The sequence below is a fragment of the Crocuta crocuta genome, unplaced genomic scaffold (assembly GCF_008692635.1).
Source record: "Crocuta crocuta isolate KB4526 unplaced genomic scaffold, BGI_CrCroc_1.0 scaffold17, whole genome shotgun sequence".
Classification (NCBI taxonomy): domain Eukaryota; kingdom Metazoa; phylum Chordata; class Mammalia; order Carnivora; family Hyaenidae; genus Crocuta; species Crocuta crocuta.
This window is the reverse complement of record NW_027532041.1, coordinates 4,043,541-4,066,868: the sequence shown is the minus strand read 5'-3', so window position 1 is coordinate 4,066,868 and position 23,328 is coordinate 4,043,541. Positions and strand designations below refer to the sequence as shown.

At 39.5% G+C, this 23,328-nt stretch overlaps 1 protein-coding gene and 1 long non-coding RNA gene across 3 annotated transcripts in view; one reads left to right on the top strand and one right to left on the bottom strand.

Moving 5' to 3' along the window:
* Window positions 1-23,328, top strand: part of PDE11A (phosphodiesterase 11A) — a 367,374-nt gene that overhangs the window by 181,737 nt on the left and 162,309 nt on the right. The window contains exons 7-9 of the mRNA XM_077776263.1: window positions 16,370-16,445; window positions 20,038-20,105; window positions 20,834-20,926. Of these exons, the coding sequence (XP_077632389.1) occupies window positions 16,370-16,445; window positions 20,038-20,105; window positions 20,834-20,926 (237 nt within the window). The remainder of the gene's footprint in view (window positions 1-16,369; window positions 16,446-20,037; window positions 20,106-20,833; window positions 20,927-23,328) is intronic.
* The window catches only part of LOC144241692 (uncharacterized), a 109,503-nt gene that overhangs the window by 77,361 nt on the left and 8,814 nt on the right, over window positions 1-23,328 (bottom strand). The gene's annotated exons all lie outside the window — the stretch shown is intronic.

Below are 23,328 nucleotides of genomic sequence, written 5' to 3'. Positions count from 1 at the left end.
CTGTTTTTTTTTTTTTTTTTTTTTTTTTTTTGCATCTTTCCCCTGTGATCAGATTTTTAGCATTGCCTACTGTTGGGTAACAGAAAAGTCTCCTCTCTCTACTCTGATGTGTAGCCAATGGCTATCTATTATGTGTTACTCTGATGCTCTTTACAGTTGGGTACATTTTATATTACATGTGTCCATATACAAGTACCCATGCATTAATTCATGAACATTTTATATTGAAGATAGTTTATATTAAACTATGAAATAGTTATTAATAAAAATGTGGATTTAACATAGTTATTTCCCAATAGATACTAGAACAATTACCATGTTTTTAAAAATTGCTCCCAAGAAATGGTAAATTGGCTTGTGTTATTGTTTAATGTTAATTTTGAAGGTGCTATATGCAGAGTATATTAAAGCAATCTAGATTCTAACTTGCAGATGTTTAAATTTTAAGTATCTACAGTATTATACAGATAAATTTACATAAACTTACAAAATATCTTTGTGTGTGTGTGTGTGTGTGTATGTGTGTGTGTTCAATAAATTACACATTTCCTATTCTAGGTTGCCAAGCTGAGATCTAAAGAGTAGCAGGAGTTTTTTGGTGAGGAAGGTAGAGCTATGTTCCAGGCAAAGCTGAGAGAGCATGGTGGGGAGTGTTAGGAGGCTGGAGGCTGCAGGGCTGGAGGGTTAGGGAGGCTGAGGTGAGTTAATGCTGCTGAAGCACCAGGTAGATGAGGCTGGAGAGGGAAGCAGGGGCCAGATTGCTCCAATCTGAAAGCTGCGTTAAGAAGTTTGAGCATTTATCCTGGGCAATGGGGAACCAGTAGTTGAGTTTTAAATCAAGGAGACCCAGGAGTTGTACTTTAGGAGGATCACACCACCTCAGTGGCTACAGCACAGAGGATAGATTAGCAATAGGAAATGAACATTTAAGCTGAAATGAGAGCTGGTTGATGACTCTGGAGACAGACAGGGATTCAGTCCCAGTGTCTGGACGCCAGAGCCCTCCCCCTCAGCCCTGCCCTGTGCTGTCTCACGTCTGGGGTGAGTCATGATGTGGCAGGAGGCTTCAATCTAAACCTAACTTAGAACTTTAGTCATGTTGTCTTTGCAGATCTCTGTAGGAAAATTTTAAACTCCCCAAAACTCAGTACCTCTCTGTAGCTGCCTGGAACTTCCTTCCCCCAGGCTATGTCCTCTAGTAGTTTCTATTAATTCTTAAGCATAGAGCTCAGCTGCTCCTACCTTGCAAATCCTTTCATGAACTCCCAGTCTGGGTTGGGTGTCCCTACAGCACCCCGCTGAGCTGTCCCCACACTGACCACCCTCTAGGTCTCTTCAGTTCTGATGCATTATTTCTGAGTTTTGAGTTACCTTCCTCGGGGAAGTACACAGTCCAGAGCTTCTTTAGTTGTCCTCTTTTGAGGGAGAATACCACCACCTTGGTTCTGTGATTAGCAGAGCAGAAATGATTGATAGAGCTCAATATTTGTATCCTTTAGCATTATGATTGGGCTAGGACTGATTTGATGAAGTTTTGCCTTTCGCCATGTTTCTTTCTTCCTTGCTTTTAGAAAAAATACTAGAGAACAGATGTCTAAACACAATTTTATGAAAGAATGCTCTCAGTATCCTCTTATTGACATCAGTAATAGTTGAAGAAACTGCAGCCCTGCTATGCAGAAAAATCATTCATTACCAATCCTTTGTTACCAAGCCATCATGTGAGATTAGATGTCAAGGGGGGGATGGATGATTCCTACCCCAAATCATAGTACTGAATTTGGTATGGATTTATGTTTTTCTGCTCTTAACTTTGAACCATGAAGTCAAATCCTCAGGAAGCAAAAGGAATCAACAATTTATGCCATTTTATTTTTTTACACCATTTTAAAAAGCTGGTTCATTACCTATATGTAAAAGTATAACAAAACATGATGCAGTGAACACCCACTACCCAATTTAAGAAATTATTATTTCTATAAGCAGGATTATTGCTTTTGAATCCTTGTACTGATCTTCCCTAGTACCTTCTCCTTTACTTTACCTGTAGACGTAACCACTGTCCTAATTTGAACTTAACACTCTTTTGCTTTTCTGTGTAGTTCATTGCATATGTTTGAATCCATGCCAAATATATCATCGTATCTTGGGTATCTCTGAAATTTATAGAAACTAAATTATGCTGTATGCATTCTTCTGTGGCTTGTTTTTTCATTCAGCATATGTTCTGAGTCCTAGAGTTTGTAATTCATTCACTTAGTTTTACTGCTGCCAAGTATTCCACTGTGCGAATAAGCCTTGCTTTATTTATTCACTATAGTGTCGATGGACGTTTGGGTTCTGAGGTTTGCTTTTACATCCGTAACTGCCAAGAACATTTTTGTCCATGTCTCTGGTGCACACATACAGGGGTTTTTGTAGTGTCTATACCTTCAGAATGATATGCTGGGTCACAGGCTACCAGCATCTTCACCTCTACCAGGGAAGGAAAAACTCTTGTCCAATCATTGCTCTTTTTTCCCTGTTTTTGAAAAATGTTTATTTTTGAGAGAGAGAGAGACAGACAGACAGAATGCTAGCAGGGGTGGGTCAGAAAGAGAGGGAGACACAGAATATGAAACAGGCTCCAGGTTCCAAGCTCTCAGCACAGAGCTCCACATAGGGCTCAAACCCATGGACCGTGAAATCATGACTGAGCCAAAGTTGGATGTTCAACCAACTGAGCCACCACATGCCCCCGCCCTTTTTTTTGTTTGTTTGTTTGAAAAACAGCACAGGTAGCAAGCACACTTAATATATCAAGAAAACTTCTTGCTCATACAATATAGTGATCTTGAATACACCATATTCTTTGTCTACAGTCAAACTCTTACCACAATTTTCCTGATTAGTGATACAGCCATTTTACATTTTACTCTGCACTTATAGTCCATTCTGATAAGGCAGCTTACTCCACTGATCTATAAAAAACAAGGTGGACTCTCAAGAAGAAATGCAACAGTTAGTTCTATGGGATTGGGCATAAAAAATCTCATGCTTTTATCCAATAGTTAGAAGCAATGAAGTCTGAAGGCAGTAAACTCTGGTAGGTAACAAGTGACTATTTAGTAAAATCACGTTCTTCCCTCTGTTAAAATAAAGCATATACTTAGACCATCATTATTTCTTGGCCTTCCACCTAAATGCTTTCAGTCTGCCACATACCCAATACCAAACTTCAAATGCAAATTGGAAGATGCATTATATATGATATTTACATAGTCTCTGCGTGGTGCTGGAATATAAAGTTTTTTTATGTTTCCCTTCTCATGCTAAGGAAAAAATTGGAAAGGAATTAATCAATGCAGGTGGAGATGAGAAAGAAAGAGAGGCATTTAGTAGATATGTCCTACAAATTTGTGTGTATGTTGTGTTGTGTGCATATATACATGCATGTGTGTGTGTGTGTGTGTGTTTCTGTGTGTGTGCTATGTATCATACCAGGAAAAGCAACATTATTTATCTGCTTAGGCTTCCCCCCTTCTCAAGTATATTTTGCCTCAGTGACAGATGTCAACTCTTTATGTTAATAATGAGTGAGACTCCAAACTGAGCCACAGTGCCAAGAGACTAAGAGGCCCCAACCTTCTCCCCATGAAGCCTGATGTAAGACGGTGTAGATCATAAGATAAAGACAACCATTTCAGATAAATATTTTTTATTAATGTTTTAAGTATTTTTCTGAAGATAAAAAAAATACCATGACAAAATGAAATTCTGGAATCATCCTAGAGGTAGAGGGTAATTTTTAGAACTGCATTGTCTTCCTGAAAAGTTTTGAGTCCTCTGTTCTTGGTCTGCTAGCATGTGGATCCATAATTTTTACCAGTAATCATAATTGAGTAGTTATTTATCACTATCTCCCAGAGTTTTCTTCACTGGAAAAAGTGGTTGCTGTTTGGTTCTCTATATTCACTGACTTCCCTGAATAGTTTGAAGCTGGTTAACAAGGATGATAATTTGCAGAGAGGTAGCATGGGTAATCCCTTTCAAAGCATTTCCTATTTTTCCTACAGATTTTCTCATCGTAAGTCTATATAATGAACTTAAATTTGCCAGAAACACATTTTTCTATCCTGAAGTTCTCAGTGGCTCAATGCTTAACTCTGGCAACATGAAATCTCTTCACTGAACATGATGAGGGACCCAATTCATCAGACAATGCAATGTCCTGGGATAGAACGCCCACAATTGGATTGGCCTTATTCTGGGGTTTCATACTGTAGATGTGTCAACTTTCAGTTAATAGGAATATTAGAGGTTTCTTTAATTAACGCCTGAGGAAACAGACTCAGAGGGCTAAAATGACTTATCTAAGGCCACACAGCTTCCTCAAAGTAGGGCATAAAACTGACAGGACCTTCTGATTCCTAATTCAATTCCCTGAGCTGCTAAGGAGCTGCCTGGGCAATGGAATCACCACCCCATCATTCCTCTATCCACAAAGGTATATGAATGTTGGCCAGCAGACTTACCTTTTTTGTCTTGTAAGCTTTACTCACCGGCTGAGCCATCTTGGGCATACTACTTGAGTATATATTATAACATGTAAAATTCTATTTCAAAATTTTCTAAATGATGGAGTCTTATATAAATGTCAGTGAACATACTCATATAATTAAAGACCAGTTTCTTATTTCGGGGTGGGGGTTGGGTGCTAGTAGCAGGTCCTCTTCTCTACATGGGGGTGCCTTTACACAGAGCTGCAGACCAGCAGACCTTGATTAAAGACAAGCCAACTTTAGTCCTTTTCATCTAGAGAAAGACACAGTCGGAAGGAAGATGAAAGTCTGTAGCCAAAGAGGAGAGTAAGGGTGATTGTTTATTGACTGTAAAGAAGAGACGGTGGCACTAATCTCATAACCTGTAGGTCTTCAAGACAGCCAGGTCTTTCCTTGTCTTCTCAGAGGAGGAACAGTCACCGGCATTAGTTACAAAGGTGGTGACAGCTGGATGCATGTATTATGGCTTTGTGCTGCCCTGGGGAGATAGTCATCATCTCCTCCCCTAAAGGAGCCAGCAGTATGAAGACTTGGCTCTTCAAAAGAATGGGCTGACATCCTGAGGCCAGATTAACAAGACACATTAAGGATGATCAAATTTCAGGATACCCACACTGTCCAGGCCCAAACAACCTACCAATCTTTATTTTTTTAATGTTTTATTTATTTCTGAGAGAGACAGAGAGAGAGACAGTGTGAGCAGGGGAGGGTCAGAGAGAGAGGGAGACACAGAATTCGAAACAGGCTCCAGGCTCTGAGCTGGCTGTCAGCACAGAGCCCGATGCGTGGCTCGAACCCACGAACCATAAGATCATGACCTGAGCCGAAGTCAGACACCCAACCGACTGAGCCACCCAGGTGTCCCCAACCCACCAATCTTTAAAACATATAGCTAAAAAGCCAATTACACTCATATATTTCAAACACAGCCCTGCTGCCTATATTCAAACCACAGTATCAGTTAGGGGCAATAGATAAATTCCAGAATCTCCATGGCCTAATACAATAGGAGTTTAGTTTTTGTTCATGGTAAGCCCAGATGCTCCTGATCATTGGCAATGGCTAGCGAGGTGTTGCTTACTCCCTGAATGAAATTGTCCAGAGACACTGATGAATGACTTTCCCAGGGAACCGTCTTGTAGATTCTTCAGATCTCCAACTGGGTGCCAGCCCCAATATGTCCTCTTGTGTGCATTTGGTAGTTTCTTCTCCAATTTAGACTAACATGGGAAGCTTGTCAATTTGGAGATTCATGATGCCAGTGGCTATTTCCTGTTAATAAGAGAGAATTTTATTCTACCAAGCTTTGCCTTAGCTGTACAGCTAATGTGGAAACTGATTTCGAATTTTGATGTCTTTCCTACCTTATAATAACTTCTGGGAAGTCCTCACAAGCTCTGCCCAAAGGTGGACAGCAAGAGAATGATCTTTATTTTGAAACATCTGTTTTGAAACTGTTGGCCTTCCTTTTAATAGAAACTACAGAGAGATCTTTAATGTGATATAAAGCACATCCCAGGTGCTGCAGGAGCTTGCTGTGAAGGCTATGGGGCAAGTAATCATATTGTCCACCTGCTGGGTGTTCTCTTTGTGATTGTATTAAATATTTAATGGATTCCCTCCTTGTGGGGAACAGAGCAACTTAGAGGGCAAGCCACAGTGATTATTTGCCTTCTGTCTGCCTGTTAGAGTTGACTCTTAGGAGTTGCGCCTGCTGTGCTTGATAGCATGCATGATTTTAAGGCCAAACCCCTTGGTTTATGGGTGGAAATTTATGACAAAATGGTTATATGAGGTACTTACAAAGCCAGTCAAAATTTCTGAGTTTTAAATTCTGCCACCTTACGAAGATCATGATATGTCTATTCTGTTACAAGACTCTGTTACGTCCTCCATGGAAAGAATGGAAGACAAAAAATATATATACCTAATTATATTTGTTTATAGAGGCTGAAGAAACACTCGTGATCATGAGTTATCTTGTAGGTGGGCTTAGTAGTTTTCCCAGTCATTTGCTCCTAGGGGTGAGGGTACCCAGGCTTGGTTCCTGATGACATTGGACAGAAGACCACGGATATTAATTTTCTGTTGCCACATAATAAGTCACCACAAATTCAGCAGCTTGAAACAAACACCTACTTGTTATCTCACAGCTTCTGTAGTTGAGAAATCTGGGCATTAGCTGGGTTCCTTGCTCCAGGGTCTCACAAGGCCAAAATTAAGGTGTTGGTCAGGTGATAGTCTCATTTGTATTTTGGCACTTTTCAAAGCTTATTCAGGCTGTTTGCAGAAGTGAGTTCCCTGCAATTGCAGACTGAGGTTTCCATTTTCCTACTAGCTGCTGGTAAAAAAAGAGATCCTCTTAGGTACTGGCCATATGGCCCTCTCACAACATGGCAGCTCACTTGCTCAAAGCCAAAAGGAGAATCTCACCCCCGTTGGCTGTGACAGAGGCTTACATAATGTCAGGGGTGACTAACATGTTCACAAGAGTGGCTGTCCCATCACCTCTGCCACATAATACAACCTGATCAACAAAGTGATTATGCTGTCATATTAGAAGTCCTGCTCACACTCAAGTGGAGAGGATTATGCCAGATTTGTACAAAGTGGAAGGCAGGTAGGAATCTTAGAGGCCATTCCTAGAATTCTGCCTACCACACTATAATAATGACTAAAATTGCATCTACACAAAATATCTCTATCCCATAAGATCTTCCCTTTGTCCTAATATGGAAAAATGTCCACAAGTAAAAAAAGCCACAAAGATGTGTGTATAGAATAATGTATGGAATGATATATGTGTGTACACACACACACACATNCTTCACTGGGTTGTTTGTTTTTTGGGTGTGGAGTTTGGTGAGTTCCTTACAGATTCTGAATATTAACCCTTTATCTGATATGTCATTTGCAACTATCTTTTCCCATTCTGTTGGTTGCCTATTAGTTTTGTGGGTTGTTTCCTTTGCTGTGCAGAAGCTTTTGATCTTGATGAGGTCCCAATCGTTTATTTTTGCTCTTGATTCCCTTGCTTTTGGGGATTATACACATATTTTTCAAACAGACCCCTCAAACCTAACATGTCCAAAACAGAGCCCACAATCGTTTTTTTACCCAAGTCTACTCCTCTCTCTTTCCCTGTCTCTATTAAGGCAACTCAATCCTTCCTGATGTCTATGACAAAATATTATAGGAATGATTGTTTCATGTTTCACACCTCACTCATCAAGAAGTCCAATTAGCTTGGGGTGCCTGGGTGGCTTAGTCGGTTAAGAGTCCGACTTTCACTTAGGTCACGAACTCGCGTTTCGTGGGTTCGAGCCCCGCGTCGGGCTCTGTGCTGACTGCCAGCTCAGAGCCTGGAGCCTGTTTCAGTCTGTGACTCCCTCTCTCTCTGACCCTCCTCTGTTCACAGTGTCTCTCTCTCTCCTAGAAATAAATAAAACATTAAAAAAAAAAAAGAAGTCCAATTGGCTCTATTTGCAAAATTTATCCAGAATCTGACCCCTTCTCACCACTCAGTTGCTACTTCCCAGGTCCAAGTCACCCTTATCTCTGGACTATTTCATGGCCGTTGCCTCTTAATCTCTGCTTCCACCCTTCCCCTCTGCACTGTGTTCTCATTACAATAGCCAGATAACCAGATACTTTTAAATTTCAAGCCATAGCATATCAAAACTCTGCTCACAAACTCTTCAAAGTCTCCTTATGCCACTAGAGTAAAAGCCAAACTCACAATTCATTCAGATATTTACAACACCTTACACAGCCTAGCACCAGTTTATCTAGCTCCAATCCTGACTCCTACTTCTCCAGCCACACTGGTCTTTTTGTTATTTCTAGAACATGCTGCTCACCCACCTACCTCAGGGCTTTTGCACTGGCTATTCCCTCATCTGAAATTCTCTTACCCCAGTTTCTGCATGGCTCCCATCCTCACTTCTTTAAAATCATCTTTCAAATGTTACCTGTTGTAAAGCCTTGCAGCCTTGATATTAAATCCTCTTCATCCTGCTCTATTTTTTCCTCTGTAATTCCTAACACCTCCTTATATGTAATCTATTTCTGTATTTTTTGTATTGTTTGCCATCTTTCTTCTGTCACTAAAATGTAAGATCAATGAAGGTGAGAATTTTGTTGGTTTTGTTCATTGATGTCTCACCAACAACTAAGTACTAAACAATGTTTAGTACTTAATAGTCATTAGAGTTAAGTGTTGTTGAACATTTTATCTATGTTATTTATGAATATATAACATATTATTGAATATATCATAAATTGATGCATGAGCATATTGTACATTTATAAGAAAAGATCAGGAAGAACTTATACTAAACTGTTACTAGTCGGCCATCTCTAGAGATGGTAAGATTAGACCTTTTGATTTTATTTTTACTTAAAAATTTCCCAAGGGTTTGTATTATTTTTGTAGTCAGACAAATTTATAAAGATATTTTAAAATTTTAGACCCTTTATATCTTATGTGAAATTATATTTTGTCAGGCTATTGTGAGCCCTCTAAAAACTATAAACTATTACTCAAAACCAGAATTGAAATGATAAAAGATCTAAGTAAATTAATTTGTCTTGCTGTGTCTTTAAGGAATTCAGATGGATTATTTTCTATTACCCTGGTCAGCATGGAGTGTTGCTTGGATTTTATCCTAAGATCCTTGCCTGAGTCTGTCCCAACAGCATGTACATAAAGTGCATTTACAGATGACCTGCTGTTGTATCAGGTGGCTTCTTGGAATGCATACTCTATTTACAAATACGGTCACCCTGAAACAGTTATTCTGGTCTTGTTTGTAGCTCGCATTGTGCTTATGAATTCATCCCCCTATAATTGGTTGCACTCTAGTGCATTATCTCTGAAGCTTACTGCCCTTCTTTTCATACTAGATTCAAAAGAATACCTTAAAACAAATACACTAATTCACAACAAGCCATTATTTAGTCATTATAAGATATAATAGTCTATTGCTTAATTTAGTATTTCCTCCCATTTGTATCATTATGGAGAGAATTTTCAGAGCCATTACATGCAAAGTTTGTCTTCTGCCTACAGCAGGAAAGAACAATTGGACCCAAAATTTAAATAGAAAAGGTTTGGCAAAGGGGAGATGGTAGAAAATAACTAAAAAGTAGGGCACACCTTCTGCATGGATGGTTTGGTGACATATGTATTTGTTACAATTTTAAGAGCAGTAAGAAACCCATTGGCACCCAGATCTCCTCTACGATGGTGGCTGATGCCCAGTTACACAGTTAAATCTAAGGTGTCATGACCCTGAGTCCATCACACTTCAATCCCATGAGTTTTCCCATATGAGGTCCTTTCTCTGTTTTTTTTTTTTTTTTTTTTTTATTAAAGCGTGTTGAAGACAACTCAATAGTTCTTGCCCTTGTCATGTAGCACTTAAGGATAATGGGGCTCCAGGCTCTAAGATCCTTTGACTTAAAGCATTAAAACCCATTTTGCTGTCAGATCTTCATAGCAAAGCACTCCCCCAATCTGAGATGCTGAGTGCTAGCCCAGCAGGACAGTTTATTGTCTATTCTCGATAATGCCTTATGGTCTATCAGCCCTGCTGCTCTTATAAAGGGAAATGTGCAAAATTGAAACCATTAAGAGATAGAGCTCTGTGGATCTGCTGAAATGCATTTGCTACCAATAATCTCTCAGGTGCTGATACTTAGTGTAAGCCAGTTTGAGATCCTTTCCTGGGAGTAGGGTTTGGTAGCGAAGATAGGATGGTACATATAAGAATTCCAGATGACCAGGAAGGCAAAAAGGTCAGGAGAACTACTAAGACTTGAATAAGGTACAGAATGGGGTAGCTGTGTGAAGTGAAGACAAATAAGGGTCCTGTGGTTCTAAGAGTGGAACAGACTTTGCTGCATAGGTGGTGAAGACAATGCCTCAGTTCTAAGCCCAAAGGTCAGTTATTTTTTTAGGAGTACTTTTGTCAGAAGTTTAAGGAATTATTTGTATGTATGTTCTAGAAGCCATTAGGACTGATCTTATGTATAGATAAGGTAGATAAAAAGAAACTGGCTCTCTACTGTTTCAGGAAAATGAAGGGGCTGACTTCATAACATCTTCTCCCTCGGCTTGTCCTAATACCAGAATTTCTCACTGGTTGATTGACATTTGAAGCATAAGGTATTGCTTTAGATTATTGCTAAAACTGTACATATCTTTATAGGGAAATGAAACTCTTCAAATATTAAAAAAATAGTATTACATTATCACTGATTCATTTAACATTTCCTTTGACCACCTTTGAGAGGCTGGAAAATGTAACTAGTGTGTCTTGATGGCTTTGAGTAGATCCATTAACTGGAAAAACCAAATACTAAACAAAATTTTTAGGTAGACAAATCTTTAATTGGAAAGAAGTAGGCACTACCAGATAATATGTTTAACTATAGCCTTCTAGAAAGGCTGCTTAGTCTCATATGTTCTAACACATGAAACAGTGGGGTGGATATTTGGGGGCAGGTATTCCTCTCAGTATTAGTAATATTTACATTTGTAAGACATCTTACAAGTTTTGAAACCCTTTCACACACATATTCTTATAAAACAACTTGGAAAATAAGAAAAAGCACAAAGGAAAAAAAGATGAGAATCAACTACAATACCAAAATCTGGAGATAGCCAACATTGACATTTTGGTGTGTACGAGATACATAGCGATGACAAAATTGAGACAGAGAGTTTTAATGACTTGGTCAGGGTTGAGAGGCCAATAAATATTTCTGAGCTTCACTGACTGATACAATCTGGAGATCTAGGGTTATCTGATGAACAGAGATTCTTTCCTTCATATTTTCTTATTCCTCTTCATCCTTGTTTGGGGTTCATCCTTCAGACATCTTGTGCTCTTCTCCTTCAGCCCCTGCAGGGGATGATTTTGCTCCCAGTCCTTGCCAATTCACATGGTTTTATAATTAACCTAGATTAGTTGAACTTTCCAGAAACAACAGCATTGCCACAGTTAGATAAGTGGGAGGATTGCCTTAATGATATATTTTTTTATTGTTTATTTATTTTTGAGAGAGAGGGAGAGACAAAGCACGAGCAAGGGAGGGGCAGAGCGAGAGGGAGACATAGAATCTGAAGAAGGCTACAGGCTCTGAGCTGTCAGCACAGTGCCCAACACGGGGCTCAAACTCACAAACTGTGAGATCATGACCTGAGCCGAAGTCAGGCGCTTAACCAACTGAGCTACCCAGGTGCCCCCTTACTAATCTTAAAATCGGAAAGTTCACCCTCATCATACTCTGCCATCCCCTTCCCTATCTCCCATTTTGCTGGGCTCCTCAAGCATGCTGATCATTACTGCTCTCTCTTCCTTATTCTCATAGCCAGTTAATGCCAGCTTCACTTCCTTCCCTCAGCGACCATGGGAATGATTTACATTTTCGGGCACCTGAGTGGCTTAGTCAGTTGAGCATCTGATATTGGCTCAGGTCATGATCTCATGGTTCCTGAGTTTGAGTCCTGCATTGGGCTTACTGCTGTCAGCACAGAGCTCACTTTTGATCCTTGTCTCCTTCTCTCTCACTCTCTCTCTCTGCTTCTCCCCAAGTTACTCTCTCTCTCTCAAAAATAAATAAACATTAAAAAAAAAAAGACATTTTCAGCATCCTCTGTTGCCTTGCCTCTCCTCTGTGCTCATCCCACACAAGCATCTAGCGTTGGATCAGTGTAACTCTGCTCTCTCAGTTTGGCCCCCCTCTCCTCCAGAACCAAGCACTTGGCTTTTGATCCTCATCCCATCCCTTCTCGCCCTAACTATGTTTGCCTTCAGCTATCCTTCTGTGCTACTAAATCCAATAACCCATTTTCAGTGCTTATCCTGTCTGACTCTTCCACAAAATTTGACACTATTGTTCCACTCTAGTTCTATTTAGAAAATAACATGTTCCCTCGTGGACAAGTGATTCATTATCCAAAATTTAGAAAACAGAAACAGTAATTTAAAACTCCCAAAGACAGGGGTACCTGGGTAGCTCAGTTGGTTAAGCATCCAACTCTTGGTTTCAGCTCAGGTCACAATCTTGCAGCTTTGTGGGTTTGAGCCCCACATTGGGTTCTGTGCTGGCAGCAGAGCCTGCTTGGGATTCTCTGTCCCTCTCTAGCTGCCCCTCCCCCACTCGTGCTGTCTCTGTCTCTCTCAAAATAAATAAACTTAAAAAAATAAATAAAAACTCCCAAAGACAGGGGTACCTGGGTAGCTCAGTTGGTTAAGCATCCAACTCTTGGTTTCAGCTCAGGTCACAATCTTGCAGCTTTGTGGGTTTGAGCCCCACATTGGGTTCTGTGCTGGCAGCAGAGCCTGCTTGGGATTCTCTGTCCCTCTCTAGCTGCCCCTCCCCCACTCGTGCTGTCTCTGTCTCTCTCAAAATAAATAAACTTAAAAAAATAAATAAAAACTCCCAAAGACAGAATACTTTTGCAGTGTATACATATATCAAACCATCATGATATACACATTAAGCATGTTATAGATTTGTCAATTCTACCTCAGTAAAGCTGGGGCAGGGGAAAGATCAGTAGTTGCCAGAGCTGAACAGGGATGGAGGAATAACAGGTGGAACACAGAGGATTTGGGAAGCAGTAAAACTACCCTGTATGATACGATAATGGTGAATACATGTCATGACCCTGTTGACTAAACCCATAGAATGTACAGCATCAAGAGCCAACCCTATATAAACTGTGGACTTGGGATGATAATGATGTATCAGCGTGGGTTCATGAGTTGTAACAAATGTACTGGTGAGTGATATGGGTCGTGAGGGATGTTGAGGTGCATGTGTGGGGGCAAGAGGTATATCAGAACTCTCTGAACTTGCATTCATTTTGCTGTGAACTTGAGACTGTTCTAAAAAGTAAAGATTATTTTAAAAGTAAAGAAACAAAAACTCCCATAGGCAAACAATTCAGAGGGAACTACTGTGGTTATGATTTTTCCAGTATTTTCCAATGTATATAGTAAGTGTTTGTACACCCACAGACACCCACACTCTTGTCACTTAATATGTTAAAATTTTCCACGTTAACAAATATTCTTCTAGAGCATGATTTAAATTAGATGGACAATATTCCATCGCATAGATGTGCTATGGTTTACTTAAATAACTGCCTCTAGCTGAGTATTCAGATTATTTCTAATATATCACTATCATTAGTAATGCTATGATTTACACCTTTACATGTAAACTTTTGTGTGTAGGTATGATAATTACCGTAGAATAAATTTCTAGACATAGGAATTGTTCAAAGGGTACTTACACGTTTTGGACTCTGGATACACATCAGTAAATCTATTTCCAGAAGGGTTGCAGCAATGTATTAACACCTGAGAAATGTTACAAAGCCTGGAGGTTAAGAGTATGAGCTTTGAGTTCTTTATGCATCCCTGTCACTGACCCTGTCTTCGTCTTTCTGCCCAAAATATCATGTCCCAGTTTTCATCCCTTTTGTGTCTTCCTTGGACAAGTTCTTCCCTAGTGATTTTACTCACTCAGTTGGAACCAGAGGCTGATGACTGCAAGATGATCTCTAACCACCATCCCCTCCCCCTGCCATCTCAATTATAACTTGAACTGAGGCTTGTTTCACTCAAATTCCTGTATTCCCCACATCAAGGGACTCCAGCCACTCTTACTCAAACCAGAGACTTCCATGTTATCCTCAGGAAGGATGGGAGAACACATATTCTCAGCTCCCCAGAATAAAAACATCTTTTGGGGAACTACAATAATTTTTGGTAAACAAAATTCTGACTTATTTCACTGGCAAACAGCCTAGGGTTTGTGTTTCTCCCTCACCAGCCTCTCAAGCTGTCTCTCTTCTGGTTTCTTTCACTCACTGCATGTTCCTTGTCTTCTTGCACCATGACCTTTCTCCTCAGCTGCTTCAGATCTCCTAGGAGAGGTTAGAGTGGGGCCACGGTGGTCCCAGAGCTGGCAGAGGCCTTTGTGCCTCCTTCTCCACACCGGTTCAGGACTACCGACAGTTGTGTGCCCCTCAGCAAAACAAACCCACACATTCCCGTGCTGCCCTGGCCAGCCCAAGTCTGTAGCTTAGACCTCCCAGACCTCTCAGAAATCGAGTTCCTTCTCCTCCTGCTCACTAGCATCCCAATAATTCAGATTTAGCCTTAGGGAGAGGAAGAAAACCACTTTGTTTCTTTTGGAGGATAACTTTGATGGATGTGTTTGTTATTGTCTGACTTCCTTTGAACCAGTCTCTCCACTTTCAAGGCTGATATTGGAGTCTTATCTGAAAGGGAGGATGTTAATAGTACTGATCTGTAAGGTTGTTTTAATAAGTATATGAGATAATACACAAAAAGGTGCTGAATAGTGTGCCGGACATAAAGCAAACACACAGTAAACGTTAGCTAATCATCGTCAGTGCCATTACTGTCACTGAAGATCCACTTGTAAGGACCTAAAGCTGCTCTTCATTTCTCTAAACAGAGTCAGTTGTTGGTTTTTCTATAGTATTTGAACATTCTTTACTTGGACGCTTATTTTATCTTAACTATTTCTATTTTTGCTCTATATTGTGAGCCCCTCAAGCAACTATTTAAATTCATTTTTATATCCTCAAAACCCAGCAATGTGTCTGGTGCATAGGAGGTGGTAAATAAATAGATATTGGAAGAATCCTGACTCTTAGCTCACACTCTTCTCAAGAATCATTTCCAGTTTGACTGAAGATCTGAATGTGAAAGCTAAAACAATAAAGATTCTAGGAAGAGAATAAGAGAATATCTTCATGAGCCAGGAGCAGAGGAAGATTTCTTGAACAAAACAAAAATAGTACTTAAAAAAAAAGAAACTAACATATTGGTATCAAGAATAGAAGTCATCTGGAAAATTATTTTCTCAGAGGAAAACCAAAACAATACAAACATAAAGTTTAGGTGTGTAAATTAACTTCTAATTTCAAATGTTTTAAATATATAGCTCTACAATGAATATTTAAAAATACTAAAGTACCTTTTTACCCCAATAACCATGATTTAAAACCTTGATATCTTACTGTTTTTCCTATAGTATTGGGATGGCAGGTTGACCTTTCTCACTAGAACTCAAGGTCATATGAGCTCACTGACACCCTGTCAGTCTTTAGTAGCTCTTATCTAACAGTTCAGATATGGATCATTGGTTTTAATGTTACGTGGAGCTTATTACTGAATGATGTTTTTTGATCCTGGTTACTATACCTTCATATTTTAAATACATCATCTGACAGCCTTCTAGAGTACAGAGAGGAGATCTCTGAAGCGCTACATTTATCATATATTTTTGCAACTTCAGTTTTTTGTATATGTTTTATACACAGTAAATTAGTGATGTTAAAAATATAGAGTATTAAAACTGATTATACATACTGCAGCATTATATACTCAAAACACTTTTACTAACAGATGTGCCCAATTGACCACTGATTTAATGAAAATACTTTAAATACTCAGGGTAGAAACAGTTGCCAGAATTTTTGCCTGGTGGTATGATCATGATCGAGAGTTTTATATCCAGTTGTCTGTGGCTGCAGGGATTGGGGGAGGTAGTGTTGACATGGGATCATTTGGTTGATTCATGTTTGGTTGGGACTTGATCTCCTTGGGATGTTCATAGTGATGTTTTAAATGAAAAGAGACAGGTCAGCGTATGCATTAAAAAATAGATCATAATGTACCATTTTAAAGGTTATTTTTGTCTGTTATGAAGAGTGGTAAGCTGTAAGTCAGAAATGGGTAATGATGCTTAATTTTAATTATTTTCTTATATTCTAGGCTGACCAGATATCTGGTTTTCACATAAGATCCGTTCTCTGTGTTCCTATTTGGAATAGCAACCACCAAATAATTGGTAAGACATTACCTAAGTAGTACAAACTTCCTATAAAGGCAAGTTTACTTTAAAATACACCTTATCTGGGGCGCCTGGGTGGCTTAGTCGGTTAAGCATCCGACTTTGGCTAGGTCATGATCTCGCGGTTCGTGGGTTCGAGCCCCGCGTCGGGCTCTGTGCTGACTGCCAGCTCAGAGCCTGGAGCCTATTTCAGAGTCTGTATCTCCCTCTCTCTCTGACCCTCCCCTGCTCATGCTGTCTCTCTCTCTCTCTTTCTCTCCTAGAAATAAATAAAAATATTAAAAAATAAATAAATAAATAAAATACACCTTATCTTTTTTACCAGCTCTCCCCTTTAACACTTAGTCTTACCGAAAAGACCAAGAATTGATACCTGCTCCCCTCTTTTATGTCCAGGACTCATCAACCTATATTTCATTCTCTTGTGTAATCTCATAAGTGCAGACTCCTGATGAATCAACATTAATTAGAACAGTGAACAAATATTTTTTTTAACCAAGGACCAATAATTTTGAAGTTAGAGGAGATCTCAAAAATCAACTAATAGAACTTTCTTATCTTACCTTGTAGAAATTGAGGTGGGGGTAAGGGTGGGGATGTCACACCAAGACCAGAATAAAATCACAGAGTCAGTAGCAGCGTCAAAATTAAAAGTGAGGGTTTCTAACTCCTGTACACACTTCCCATTACATCTTTATGTTTACAGCTATGCTTTTACTCATGGAGTACATGCAAAGGAAAAAGAACATGTATTTAATAAAAAAATTTTTTTAATGATTATTTGTTTTTGAGAGAGAGAGAGATACAGAGTGCAAGCAGGGGAGGGTCAGAGAGAGGGGGAGACGTAAAATCCAAAACAGGCTCCAGGCTCTGAGCTGTCAGCACAAAGCCCAACATGGGACTCAACCTCACGAATGGTGAGATCATGGTGAGTTGAGCCAAACTCAGACGCTCAACTGAGTCACCCAGACACCCCCAAAACAGGTAGTATTAGACATATACTGAGCATACATCTTTCTGTCTGGGTGATTCTAAAATAGGTTATACTTTGAAATAGGTTCTGTGGGCCAAAGGAGCTTCTAAGTTTTCTCTTCCTCCTTTTCTCCTTTCCCTCCCTTGACAACCTCAGTCAGGGAAGTATCAAACCTAAGAAAGAAGTCAGTGGTTAAAGTAGAGAAGTCATAAACAGTGGAGGCATTAGTTAAAATTACTGAAACACAGTTAAAACATGATTTTTTTCCCTAGGGGACTGGGTAACTAGTGCATCTATTTGCCTCTCTTTGCTTCCCCCCAACATTGCCTGTTAAACTGAAAGACACTTCTATTTATCAAAGAACTTAGTATTCTTTCAATATTGTCAAGACTTGAACTATAACAGAATTTTTTCATCAGTTTGCTTAATTTGCAGAAAAATATTGGTACATTAATGAACATAAAGAATATTCTAAGATTTGGGAATTTGAGCCCCTAGGACAAGGCACTGAATTGCATCATGTATAGAGTTTTAAATATATTTAAGTTTAAAGAGAAGAGAAAGTCCATAAGAAACACCCACGTGTTATCTGTCAATGTCCAATGGCAATCTCAAATCTAGTCCTAGCTTTCTTTTTAACTTTTATTTTATTTTATTTTTAATTTTTTTTAATGTTTTATTTATTTCTAGGAGAGAGAGAGAGAGACAGCGTGAGCAGGGGAGAGTCAGAGAGAGGGAGTCACAGACTGAAACAGGCTCCAGGCTCCGAGCTGGCTGTCAGCACAGAGCCTGACGCGGGGCCGAACCCACGAACCGCGAGATCATGACCTAAGCAAAAGTCGGACACTTAACCGACTAAGCCACCCAGGCGCCCCTTAACTTTTATTTTTTATTTATTTTGGGAGGGGAGGAGACGGCAAGCAGGGAAGGGGCAGAGAGAGAGGAAGAGAGAGAATCTTAGGCAGGCTCTGAGCTGTCAATACAGAGCCCGACTTGGGGCTTGAACTCACGAACTATGAGATCATGACCTGAGCGAAATCAAGAGTCAGACCCTTAACCAACTGAGCCACCCAGGCGCTCCATAGCTTTCATTCATAACAGTAAACATCTTTTACTCTTTCAAAATTAAGACTGCAGTTTGCCTATTACATGCTAAAAAATATATGTTTCATTATATATGCCTTCTAGCATATGATGACTTACCTCCCTAGTGGAAAGTTAGGTGTTTTAAAAAACACAAGCATCCTTTAGAATTACAGCTATTTTTGTTTGTTTTTACTAAATGGGGATACAAGGGACTGTTTTTCAAGATTGTTCACTTTTTCTGGTTAGAGCTGTATGTTTTGAGACATCTGGCACAATGCTGGAAATGAACTTTGGAAAGAGGAAGTGCACGTAAATTAAGTTTGTTAGAACTGTGTGTACCCCATTGGTAGCAGACAGCAGAACTACCCTTGCTTTGAAGGTTAACTGTGTCCTAATCCCCAGCACTTCTTGAATGTTCACTCCATGTGGAGCAATATGCTTTAAAACATCCAAATGTTATCTCATTTATTTTTTTACACTAAAGTTTATTTATTTATTTTGAGAGAGAGAGAGAGAAAGAATAAATCAGGGAGTGGCAGAGAGAGAGTGGCAGAGAGAATCCCACTGTCAGCATGGAGCCTGACATGGGGTTCGAACCCACTAACTGGAAGATCATGACCTGAGCCAAAGTCAGATGCCTCACCAACTGAGCCACTGAGACAACTTCAAACATTATCTAATTTAATCTTCATAACCCTCCAAGATAGTTAACATTTTAATCCCCACTTTACAGGTGCAAAATGTTAGTGCTAAAAATGTTAGGTGACTTGTTCAGGGTCACAAAGGTTGGTGGAGTTGAAATGTGAGCTGAGACAGTGTGACCCCACAGTCCATGTTCTTCTTAATCACTATGCCACACTGTCTCATTGAAGCACTGTGTTCCAGGGGATTGAAAAAATATATATATATATATGCACACATGTGTATATATACACAGTTAATAATACTTGATTATAGGGGTGACTGGGTGGCTTAGTCGGTTAAGCGTCCGACTTTCACTTAGGTCATGATCTCACGGTTCGTGGGTTCGAGCCCCGCGTCGGGCTCTGTGCTGACTGCCAGCTCAGAGCCTGGAGCCTGTTTCAGTCTGTGACTCCCTCTCTTTCTGACCCTCCCCTGCTCACGCTGTCTCTCTCTCTCTCCTAGAAATAAATAAAATATTTAAAAAAATAATAATACTTGATTATATATCTAATTGCATGTGTATATATGTCAGATATATCAGAGTGACTATGCACAGTCATTTTGAAAAGCATTTTTAAAGGAATCAGATTGATGCCTGGTAGAACTTCAGGCTTCACTGTGAGCCAGTTTGGATATCACAGCCTTGAAGATAGACTGCATCGCTATATACTTCAGATCCCCTCTGTTAAAGATGACACGCGCTAGACCTGAGATCAGAGGAAACCAGAGATTAAACCGAGTGTCTGATGTTACCTGGGGAGGTATGGAGTCAGCTGGGCTTATTATATTGTAGTGGCACAGTGAGCAATGCTGAAACTGATCACATAAACCAAACTCTTCCCACAGGAGTGGCTCAGGTGTTAAATAGACTTGATGGGAAAGCTTTTGATGACGCAGATCAACGACTTTTTGAGGTAAGAAATTTGTGAATCAAAGCTTATAGCTGAGTCACCAATAGTCTGGTTGCAGCTTGCCAGAATTTGTCAAGAGTTTATGTATAGTTGTAAGACCTCGAGCCAGCTCTGCGAGGTGTATGGCCATCACCCTCCTTGGGTTTTCAAGCTTCCATTTATTCCCATCTGTCCTCTAGCTGGAAAGGCTGGCCTGAACAGGCTTCTTTATAAACTTTGCACCCTCAAAGTAGCCAACATGAAACCCCCACGATTATTTTTCTCTAGCAAAGAATATCTCACAGTTTCTTTACTAACTGGTTCTAAATCTACCTTCCTTCCTTTTCACATTTACCTCATGGGTATGCTCACTTGGTTTCCTCATCAAAATATTTTATACCCTAGCCATTAAAAAGAGGTTTCTTTAGTTAAATGGAATGGAATTACTAAAATCAGTCCATGATCTAAATAAATTAAGAGCACATCTGGTAAGACTGTAAGTATGTTTTGAAATTTACAGAGTCATTTCTTCACAGTGACATTAATATTTTTTTCTCATGTGCAATGTGAGCTATAAAGTTGTTACATGACAATAGTAATTAAGAATTTTAATGTGCATATTTCCCCAAGGCCTACCTCTGTGCACAATAAAATTATATTTTCAGACCCATTTTTGATGAGTGCCTGCTTTCATATTAGATTATGCCAGTGAGTTATTGCAATTTGTAATTAGTGGGCTTTCTCTTTCCTAGGCTTTTGTCATCTTCTGCGGCCTTGGCATCAACAACACAATTATGTATGATCAAGTAAAGAAGTCCTGGGCCAAACAGTCTGTGGCTCTTGATGTAAGTCAGTATTTATGTCGGAATCACATGCTAAAAAGGCCTAATTTTATAAGAGAAAAAAAAGCCCTTATTATGGGGCTTAATTTCTCAATTTTTAACTATCTATTCATTGGGCTTTAATTATTTTAGAGTCTTGAGTTTGACTATGATGAAAGCCAGAGACCCTTTCTTAAACAATGCTCATATGCTCAAAATTTTACATGCAGGTTTAGGGAGTTCACAGACCTTGAAGGCCATCCATATACGTTGTACAGTTTAGATATAGATTTTATGTGTTAGGTTTATTAAAAGGAGTGATACAAAAATAATCTGTCAGGATTTTAAGTGCATTATGAACTTATTTTGAATATGTATATATAGTCTGGAAATGCACAACTTCTCTTACCACAGAAGAAAACCTTCACCACAAATATATGTGACACAGGCAGGGCACGCTGCTCCCGACATTATCCAGCTCCCCCACCACACATGTACACATCCCAACCGAGAGCTCTGACCTGTTTCCCAGGCCTGACCTGCATCTCCTCTCAGACTGAGTCCTAAAATGATAGTTTTCCCCTGAATCTCCTTGTTTTGACCTAAGACCTACTGTTTTCCCTAACTTCTCCTCTGTAGCCATTGAAATACTTATTAAGTAGGGCAGATAAAATGTCAATAATATGTGACATTATCTAGAACACGATAATATAATACATGTGCCATCCTTAAAATATTCTGTGTAACAAGCGAGATATTGGTAGAAAGATAAAACCAAGGGAGAGGATAAGCAGGTAACACCATGTACTTGCAGTACTCTGATTTAAGGTTTAAAAGACCTAAAATTGGTTATTTACCTATATACTTTGCTACCCTTCATTAGACCTGGAACCCTGGAGGCACAGGGATTTTATCGTTTATAAAATCCTACTCTTATTCCCAGGGCCTAGCAGGGCACTTAGCACAGAGAAGGCATTTATTAAATGGTTTGGGGATTGTTGGAGGGAGGGGGGAAGGGAAAGAAAAGGAAAGAGTGGAAGAAAGGGGTTCCCCTGCCCAATGAAAATGATTTTTTGTTTTTGGCGCTCCCTCAGAGGCCTGCTTTGTTTATATGTAATATCTTTACAACAAGGAATATAAATAATACCTGCAGAATGAATTAATAAATAGGTAAACTGTGGATATGCAACCAATAAGAATCACTATTAGGGCATTAGGTCTGTGTGCAGAAGTATTTTCACATCCTGGCTCTATCACCCACCTCAAGTGTGAGAATTAAATGAGATGATACAGGAGGAGACTTTAAGACTCCATCAATACAATTACAGTAATAACAATAGTCGCACTATTATTACTTGCAGTAATGTGTTTATTACTGAGAAATCACCAGATTGTGAGAAAGAACAAAGGACAGGACTTTGGAACAGCAAATGTTGACATGACTCCTTCACCATCTTCAAATTTTGACCTCCACAGTGTTACCTCTCACTTTAAAGAAACTTCTGTTTCTTTAAAAACTTTAATTTAGAAACTTTAGTTTCTGCAACTGTAAAAAAGGATACACTATACACTATTCCCGCACAAACTCTACTTCATACTGTCGTGTTAGACTTCACACCTACAGAGCATTTCACATATACCCACATTCGCACTCCTCGCCCACCTCCTGATAGGTCTCTGTCCTGCTGAGAAGGGGGTGGAATCAGTGGGTTGAGGCAGGAGTTGTCATTCACCGAGGAGAGGCCGCACTCTGACTGGCACTATCACTGATCCTCCACCTAGAAAGTGCTGATACAACCACAGCATCCTCACCCGTGAATTGCTCATTTGGGTTCTTAGAAAACTCTGATACCCTCTGCCCTTACACACAAAAATTATTACTGACACTCCTAAATTCCCAGCCCAAGTCTTACAGTAGTCTCACCCTTTCAGGAGTTGCTCATATGTGTGGACTTGTATGTTCTGGGTGCTTACCCGATCAGAATTCTCGTGTTGCCATCTTGCTTTCGCCCCACCCTCCTACACTCAACCCTGACCCCACCAGATACCACATTCCCAACTCTAATGATCAGGTGGCATCCACCCCACTCCCTCATCCAGGAATGTGTATGCAAGAATATCCGGAAGGATTTCTTATCTCAGGGTTTTATGGAGACCAAAAATGATTTGTTGAGAGCTACTAAACCCAAACTCTGGAGTGAGATCTTCACATACTATAGTATACATTAGCTTCTGAGTGATTGTATATTTTTAAAATGTATGTATTTATAAATACCATAGATGAATGTGAATAATATAATTTTATGTGAATATTTCTATTAAAAGTATATATTTATAGCCAGCTTATTCCAATAAAGGATTTAAGGTACTTTATAGGAATGTAAATGATCCAACAAATGTTTTAAGGTAAAATAGTGATGATGATG